General features: G+C 35.4%; 2 protein-coding genes across 2 annotated transcripts in view; one reads left to right on the top strand and one right to left on the bottom strand.

The window, feature by feature from the left end:
* Positions 1 to 9,278, bottom strand: part of LOC117115154 (DNA ligase-like) — a 20,544-nt gene extending 11,266 nt beyond the window's left edge. Inside the window, exon 1 of the mRNA XM_033258842.1 lies at positions 9,156 to 9,278. The gene's annotated coding sequence lies outside the window, so the exon portion shown is untranslated. The remainder of the gene's footprint in view (positions 1 to 9,155) is intronic.
* LOC117115178 (tripartite motif-containing protein 2-like) lies at positions 155 to 3,031 on the top strand. The gene has a single exon (XM_033258885.1). It carries the CDS (start codon positions 455 to 457, stop codon positions 3,029 to 3,031), a length of 2,577 nt encoding a protein of 858 aa, XP_033114776.1. The 5' UTR covers positions 155 to 454.
* Positions 9,279 to 9,513: the final 235 nt, after the last annotated feature.

Genomic DNA, 9,513 nt, shown 5'->3' with positions numbered 1-9,513 from the left:
TATTGTTACAGAGAGGGCGTCTGTCAAGAGATGTGTGTGGTTGTTATCGTCTCGGTGCAGACAGCCATGTTGAGTAGAAATAAACTACAGTAACCGAACCCTGCAGTGTATCCTGTTTTATTAAGAATACAACAGATAGGAAGTAAAAATAGATATAATAATGATAATTATAACAATAAGGTGGTGGGTTATATAACCATCTACTGGCAATTTTATAAATGGATAATGATAAATCTTGCTTAAGTTTCTCCTAATATAATTAAAATCTAATTAATAAAAAAAAAAAAAATAATGCCAAAAAAGGCTACATGTACAATCTGCAGGTGGAAAATGGCGCCGCGAGCAACTCTACCAAGAGATGGATACGTGCACCAAATAAGATGACATTAATATTATTATTATTATTATTAACCACTTTTTAATTTTTATTGTAGGATTGTTAAAAAGGTGTACGATGGCAGTTGGACGAACACATGCTGACTTAATTGATGATCTGAAAGATGAGTTCATAAACTGTAAAATATGCACTAAACAGTATACAATGACAGAACGAAGGCCAAAAGAACTGCCATGTCGTCATACGTATTGCTCGAGTTGCATCAATACAATTGTTCCACAACCAGGCCAATGTCAGGGCCGCTGTCCTTATTGCAGAGCTCCATTTGATCTTGATGATGAAGGTGCAGATAAACTTCAAGACAACTTAACAATTAAGCAGTTATTGGATTTTCTAAAAGTTTCAAAACCAGAACCCATGGAAGGAATAACATGTGATGAATGTTCACGTGGTAACAAATCTGTCAGCTGGTGTTACCACTGTCGTCATTCAATTTGTAGAAAATGTGAAGAGTCCCATGCAGAGATGAGGTCATTTTCAGGTCATATCACTGAATCATTGGACATTGTTAAAGTAAACGAAGCAAGGAAAATATATTACTGTGAACAGCACAAGCAAGAGAAATTGCAAAAATTTTGTGAATGTTGCCAAGAGGTGATCTGTTTTCAGTGTACTCTCATATCCCATCATGTAGACAAAGGCCATAAAGTTGTTGATCTTGCAAGTGTACAAGAAAAACATCTTACTGAACTAAATAAAATTGTTGATGAAGTGATGTCCATCCAGCAGAAAGCAATTCTGAAGTCATGTATAGCTACCAAAAAGACTGACATGCTTGATACAAATTACCGGTCATGTACTGAAGACATGGATTCATTTCTACAAAAGTTTCAATCAACAGTAAACGAAACTATAGTTGCTCATTTTGAAAAACTTAAAAAGTATGTAGATGCTTTCAAGTTGTCAGCAATTGATCAATTCAAGAAAGAAACAGAAGCAGCTGAAATATTTCTATCTCATATCGGTAGCACTGTAGAAACTTTCCAGCCCATCTTGGATCGAAAGTGTCCAGTTGAGATTGCACGTACACTACATGTTCACAGCAGGTCACTGACAAAACTTGTTAATGAGGATTGTAAATCATTGCCAGATACAGGAGAGGAAGGTGGACCAGTCCCTAATGTTTCATACAGCTTGTTGTCATTTACACATAATTGTGAAAATTTAGCTTCCATTATCGCAAACATGACAGCAATTGAAGCATTCAATGTCGTCCCAGCTTACACTAAGGTATCTGTAGAAAATGGTGTCATTGGAGTGCCATGTCGCTTCATTATTAAATTGCACAACAGAAACAAACAGCCTTGCAATCGAGCCTCTAAAGACATAAAAGTAGAAGCAACTGTGTGCCCTGATGAAAGTATGTCAAGTAGTCCTATTGTTTGCCAAGTCCACCCAACAAGCCCAGGAGAATATGAGGCACAGTTTACTCCTCATACAATAGGTTACCACAATGTGATCTTGAAGGTTATGGGAGAATCTGTCATTTCACCTCTGATTTCTGTTGGTGAATTTTGTATTAAAATTTTACAGGACGAGTCACAAAGTACTGTTCGTGCTAATGTCATTCTTGTTAGTACAGATAACTGCAAGGTATCAATTGATCTCCAAAATGTTGAAGTCCAATGCCTTGGTCCTAGGTCTGAAATTGTTAAACCAGTAGAACATCACTTTGCTAAAGATATAGTGGAAGCTAAATTCAATTTAAAGTGTCTTGGTAAACATTCGGTTCGTGCAGTGTACTGTGGTAACCCCATTAAGAACAGTGAAGACCTAGTCATAAACAAGACACAGCAGCTGATTGGACAGGGTGGAAAAGGACCTGGAAATCTCCAGGACATTGCTGACCTAGTGGTGCTTCCATGCGGAACCCTCCTCGTTCTTGACCTACAGGCTAAGAGAGGAAAAACAAAATGCCATCTCATTCTCAGTACATGGAATTCAAATGGAAAATTTATTGGTACTACTTATACTTCAATTGAAGGTTCACAGTATCATAAGCCTAGTTTAGCTGTTGGATACTTAAGTGGATCAAATGTGTGTGTATGTTCAAATGATGAAACTGATGCATTCCAAAGCATTTTTTTTACAACACCCTCTTTGAAACTGAAAAAAAGAGAATTAAAGTTAGAAAATGTCAAACCACTAGCAATTGCAATGAATTCAGAAGGCATTATTTTTATGTGCTCTTCAGAATCAAAACAAATCAAAGCCTTTTCTCCAGATGGCAAGCTTCATTCAATAATTGATGTTAAAGATTTTGAAATCAAGAATCCAATAGACATCTGCATTGACTGCAAAGATAATGTTTTCATTTGTGACATCGAAAATAATTGCATTCACATGTTAAATTCTGATCATAAATTTGTTAAAACATTTGGAAAGGATGGTGAGATTAATGAGCCAATTGCCATAGCTGTTGACAGTTGTGGCACACTGTTCATTTTAGGTAAAGGATACATTTTAGTAATTCAAATTGACAACAGTCAAATTATTGACACTCTTGAGTGTTCATCTCGTAAAGGAGACAAGATAGCTTGCACAAAAGATAATTACATAATCATTACAAATAAATCCAAATCCAATTTAATCAAGTTGGCTTACTGTAACACACATCTAGGTGCATCATGTTGAAACAGTGAAGTAGCCGTGTTTATCTGAAATATACAATCAGTTCACGCAATAATGAAAGTTAATGCTCAATAAACTGAAGTTTGTTAGTGTTGAAATTACCTGCCTTTCTTTCTACCAGTTGACATCTAAATGTATGATAATGTTTGTTAATTTAGATTCAAGATTTCTTTTATTCAGAAATCATGCAGGACCTAGGCTGAATTGAATGGCATTGTACAACATGACATAGTTATTCAGAAATGAACAATATATACAGGAAGGCCTACTGCACTGTCAAGGCATTTTTGCTGAGCATTACAGCCACATTAAAAAAGTATAATAGAACCTCAGGTTTTCGAATCTAGTTCAGCGTGGATCTGTATGGTATTCAAGAGAATGGAATTTTGCATCATGGGTGTGTGTGTGTATCACTGTAAGAAATTTAGGCCTACTGTAGTATAGGTTATATTTTTCTATAATGGCCACATGCCTCTTGACGAAAAACTCTGGAACTCCTCGGCAGTGAAACGCTATGGTGTACGAGAATGGCAGAAAAAGCCAAAAAGAAAAGAGAAAAAATGCAAGGCAAAATGGGGAAGAAAAAACAATCTGTTATTATTAAGAGTTTCCAAGTTTTTTTTTTGTCAAACCATGCCAAAATAATTATAACTCCATGCTGTAAGTAGTTAAATTCAATTATATGAGACCTGCCACCATGAAATGAGAGTAAAGTCGCACGGCGTATATTTGAGTTATGAGGCAAAATAGAAATCTCATATATGGTCGAAATTCTGTTTTCAATCAAAACAGCTTCTAAAACTATTGATTTACAACATACTGAATTTTCATTGCAAAAAAAATCATTGGAAGCAAGAAAATTTCGTGATTTTTGATCGACCTTTACTTGGGAATCGTATGCTTCGCTAACTTTGAAAGCCTTTTTTCATTGTTGTATTTTTCCTAGACTTGTAGTATTATCCGAATTCATTTAATCATATCTCTCTTATTTCTAAACATATTTGAATAATTTAAACACCATTTTGAAGCTGAAATAATGTACAATCAGAAAATATATACATCTGATTTTTCATAAAGTTCAACTTTACTCTCATTTCGAGGTGGCAGGTCTCAATTTGTAAGGAATGTGAAGAGGCAGGAAAAAGGCAATTCACCACAGGCCAAGAGCCGTTTTACAAGCGAGACAAGATTAACAACAGGCCTAGAGACAAGATTAACAGCAGGCCTAGAGTCGTTTTACAGTGAAAAAGATAATTTATTTTGCAAAATAAAAAATAAACCTGGAAATCATTTCAAAAGTGGTCTTTGTTTTATTTGTCGTATTTTCAACTTTTTAGGCGTAAACCTATTTTTGTTTAAAAAAAAAAAAAACCTTTCACTAGCTACCTACCCATTTTTTCCCAAAACGTGACAAACACAATTTTTTTTTTTGCCTTATGGTGACTAATAACAGCTGATATTGAGCTAAAAAATATTGGTAACTCTAGGGCATTCTAAGTCATTACTACTCACAGCCTACTGTGCAAAGCATGCAGCATAACGCAACAAACAAAACAGATTTGAGAAATACCATGTGATACAGGGTTTACGCATGGGCAGTTTGGCAGATGATGAGTGCTTTTCTTAAATTCCAGTAAAAACAGTAATTAATTTCAAGAAAACTCATGTTTTTTAGCACACATTCTAAAGTTATAACACTGTGAGCAATATCATTATTTCTATAATAGTACTATTTGGAATTATTACAGTTTTACAAAAGGCTGCCAAAAAATGCGTTCTGTCCTTTTTTTCTGGAAGTTCCCCCACCCCCACCAATTTTTTTATCCTAGTGATGCTATTAAAGTTTAGGTAATGACTGTCTCTTATACACATCTAGATGTGTATAAGAGACAGGTGGATCTGTATGGTATTCAAGAGAATGGAATTTTGCATCATGGGTGTGTGTGTGTATCACTGTAAGGAATTTAGGCCTACTGTAGTATAGGTTATATTTTTCTATAATGGCCACATGCCTCTTGACGAAAAACTCTGGAACTCCTCAGCAGTGAAACGCTATGGTGTACGAGAATGGCAGAAAAAGCCAAAAAGAAAAGAGAAAAAATGCAAGACAAAATGGGGAAGAAAAAACAATCTGTTATTATTAAGAGTTTCCAAGTTTTTTTTTGTCAAACCATGCCAAAATAATTATAACTCCATGCTGTAAGTAGTTATTATTGCTTAGTGTTTAGACAGTAGGTTATTAGATAGATTGATGATCTGGACATGGAGTTAATTATTTTGATAATAATTTTATAACTCCATGATCTGGATATTTAGTTGTGGTAGGAGGTCTCTATAACGAAGTATCTTATTGCACATTATATAAATCAAAATAATCAGACATAAACTTCTTAATTAATTTGATCAATAAACTATTAACAAATATTTTTTTTCTAGAATGTGATTTTAAATTTGGTATATATTTTTTTCTTAATTTTTTATAAAATGCATATGATCAGGTTCAGATGGATTAAGACGAGTGCCTGTGGGTTTTTTCTTTATAAGACTATGAGGAGATGCTATTTATTTCTTACAATCCTAGCCTGGGTTCCAGGCCCTAATTTTAGGTTACTCACTCTTTATTGCACTTAGTGCGCGCCATACTTAATTTAATTGGCGTCCCATACTCGATTTCTTTTTTTTTTCAAATTACTGTATTCTTATTCCGTCTATCTCTAAATTAACTTTCTCGTTGGTGGCGCTGTCCAGAATGAGAAAAATAATAAAAAAAATAAGAGACTTGTGGCAAGTCTGTTACAATCCTTGCAAGGATGATATGATGAAGCCTTATATTGGAGGCATGACTGCCATTCTAAATTGTTCTCTTACCTTTCTTGTATTATGTCATTGTACCATTCCTGCTAATATTGAAGTTACTATTTGTGGCTGCCTACATTTGAGGCCTTGGAGATTATGCTAGATTATACTAGACATCAGTTGACAGTGTTATTGATGACTACTCTACTTAATACGTTTAAATTACAGTAACAATAATTTGCAAATTTCTATTTTTATTTATAGTTGTCTCAGGCAGTGTTCTGAATAAGTGTGACATTTATATAGATGTACAGTATAATAATTCTACTGTGTAATATATTTATTTCATCTATACTATACACACTAGGTATTTGAGAAACTAACGTATTACAATTATAGAATAATAATTACATTATAATTAGGTGATATGTATGAAAATTGAAGCTGACATTATGATAGTAAATAATTTATAACGAAAAGCAACTGATCATGTTCTTCACTGAGTTCACTGTACCAAGGTATTTGTGTAGTATTTTTGCTGAAATAAATGATTAATTATGTGAGGCTCTGATCAGAGTGTTTGGTTTTATTTTTATAAATTATGTTTCCTGCTTCACAAGCATGTCCGATCATGGCATTTATGGTTTTATTTTATTTTTCCATTCGCATCTTGGTCAACAGTAAGTAACTCGCCAATTACAGGATGGATGATGCTTTTATAAACCAAGTCTCCTTTTAAAGTTGATTGTTTTTAGTCTAGAAAAAAATTCTGCAATCACAGGAATTGAACCCAGGACCATGGGATTAGTAGGTAGGCCTAAGCATTTTAACCACTAAGCTACTCCACTGTTTTTAACCAGGTAAGATCCGTGGTCTGGGTCTACTACTATAAAGACCGTTTCACGCGAATACAGTACAATAATTACCAGCACCAAACAAGCTGGCGCTTTATTCCGTAGTCCTCAACTTTCCATAGTAAAATGAAACGCAAGATATGGATTGCTCAAAATGCCTTCCCGTTGGCGCCACCACTACAGTATACAGCGGTGGAATTTCAAACAAACAGGATGAAGATTCATGGGTCACTTTTCTTGGGTTTTACAGGCCCGTAGCCAGGGGGGGTTTTTATGGTTTGGGCGAACCCCCGTTTTCTAGTGAACCCCCTCAAATTTTTGAATGAGTCCCACTCGGACGGAATGTCTGTTATTAACTTACCTAGCATTAAATCAAAATTTAGCACCTAATTCATTATTTGGTAACCCATTTTTAAATTGTAGCCTGCGATACAAGCCTACATTTATAGAATATCTCAGCTTCAAAAGTTCGGAGATTTAAATTGAACGCAACTCCAGCAAACCATGACCCCATGACTTTACGATGGCACACATAAGGATGGCAAACATCGATAAAAACCTAGCTGCCGTCTCAATTTTAACTGGCCTTTGGCTGAATGTTTGTAAGAAATGTACCAACCGTTAATGAAACCGGTCGCCGTCTACCTAGAATAAATGGTGCCACCAAACAAAGCTAAAGTTTTGTGACATAATCCACCAAATGCAGATAAAGTTTTGCGACTTAATCGCCTGATTGTGGATTGCGTGGTTAGTAAATTCCATAGCCATACTGTCCTTAGCGCACACTAAACTATGTGCTGTTGGAGCATTTTGGGGATATTGACTCTCCTTTTTTCCATCCCAAACAAAATATTATTAATAAAATAACATGGTCCATCTCAGTCATCATAGCCAGTCACAAAATTAGGCTAGGAAGTTTGTTTTCAACAGCAGACACACACTACAGAATGGAGTGCGTCAAAACGAGTGTTTGTTAATTTTTAGTGATAAAGGACCATGAAATGTCGTAGAATAACTGACTTTTTTTTCGTCCGCTGTTGCAAAGAAGAAAACGGCAGATAGTCATTTAAGGTGGGTTATTGATTTCAAAATAAATTAGCCTAGCCTAGATGTTGACTAGCTATGTTCTCTCCTCATTCATTTAGAGACAGAATTATACCCCGACGACAACAAAGTAGTGCAGGCAACACTTTTTGTTTAATAATTATTATTGGTTGGCCTGGGACCGGGGCAGGCAGGCCAGCTTGCCGTCGAAAGTCCTGGAATTCGACGATGACGTCAGTGCACGTTTACATACGCCATTGATTAGAATGAAAATAGACTCACTGAATTTCGGTTTTTTTTTTTTTTTTTTTAATGAAAGATAGAATTTATCGAACATTTATCTATATAAAAACAAGATTTTAATCTTGTTTTTATATAGATAAATGTTACAATATTAAAATATTGTAGTAATTGTATTTCTAAAGATGCATATAATTCATATTTCATTTGGTAGACAATAAATATTCAGGAAGATATACTAAAAACGATTATTAATTCTAAAATGTACATCAAATCTCAGCTATTATTAATCAGTATGTATTATGACAAAGTCTTAAAATAATAATTTTGAATTAGGCCTAGTATAACAAATAACTGTATTAAAGTTTAGGTAATGATGTCAGATAACATATTGAGTATGATGCTATATTTTGGGCTCTGACTTAATTTAACGATGGCCCTGTCAGTAGTAATGACAATATTTGTGCATTTTTTAGCCATGTAGTAAAATAGTACTATTATTTTCAGTGTACAAAATGAGAGTCAAGAAGAAGTAGTAGTAGAAGAAGAAGAGGAGGAAGAAGAGGAATAGCCTAGCGTTGTTTTTATAATAATAAATGTGTTCAGTAATTATGATATTGATTATGCGATGAGCCGGGTCTTTCGGTGTTATTTAAACATGCCAATTCTCAGAAAATATTTTCTAATTTTATTATATTACAACGTTTTTATTACATAGATCTTTTTCAAAACATAACTGCTTTTAAAACATTATATACACCCATTAAAACTGCCCTGGCTTCGAGGGCTTCGCCCCCGACCCCACCGTGGCCCTTAGGCATGGCCACTGGACCCCACGCCCAGAGAACCCCCCTTTCTTTCAAATGAACTGCTACGGGCCTGTTTTACAATAAGTTACTATTATTAATCTGACAAGTCTGAGTTTTCGCGATATGGGAAAATTTAGCCAAAAGTCCTGATTGATCATTGTCTTGGATGTAAGACACTGTCTAGGAGGCCTAATGATACATTTCCGTAGTGTATTTTTGTAATAGTATTACAGAAATTGCTCCGAGACTTTCCGTCAGAATTCAGAACAGGGAGATGCTCGAAGAAAATAAGTCGACTACACACTGCTGCTCGACCGTCCACAATGGTTTTTCACTTCCTGCCTTAGGCGACGGACTGAGCCTCTTAGCAAAGGTCGAACCTACCGTATACCGCAATGATCCTACACCATCATGAATACTTCGCTGGGGTCAGGTACAATAACTTCTCCTCTCTTCTCACCAAAGATCTGCTGCAGGTGAGAAGATCATTAAATTCTACGCAGTGATACGTCACAACAATGCAGTACGATGTACTCGTTGTGAGATACAACCATGGAGAGTAATACCCTCCATGATACAACCAACCAATGCTACTGTATGTACACCGGGTGACGCCAGGATTTTCCCTGTTTTGCGGCCACTAAATTATAAAATTTCAATACATATCAGTGTTTTGTGCCACTCACAGGCCCGTAGCCAGGTCATTTCAAGGGGGGTTCTCTGAGCGTGGTGTCCAGAGGTG

This window comes from Anneissia japonica, unplaced genomic scaffold (assembly GCF_011630105.1).
Source record: "Anneissia japonica isolate Jap-2015-1 unplaced genomic scaffold, ASM1163010v1 scaffold6997_len847652_cov182, whole genome shotgun sequence".
NCBI classification, from domain to species: domain Eukaryota; kingdom Metazoa; phylum Echinodermata; class Crinoidea; order Comatulida; family Comatulidae; genus Anneissia; species Anneissia japonica.
The sequence above is the reverse complement of the archived record's forward strand: the minus strand, read 5'-3'. Positions and strand labels throughout refer to the sequence as shown.

What these genes read in the sequence shown, in the direction of transcription:
- LOC117115178 (XM_033258885.1), top strand. Translation starts at nt 455, where the DNA reads ATGGCAGTTGGACGAACACATGCTGACTTAATTGATGATCTGAAAGAT.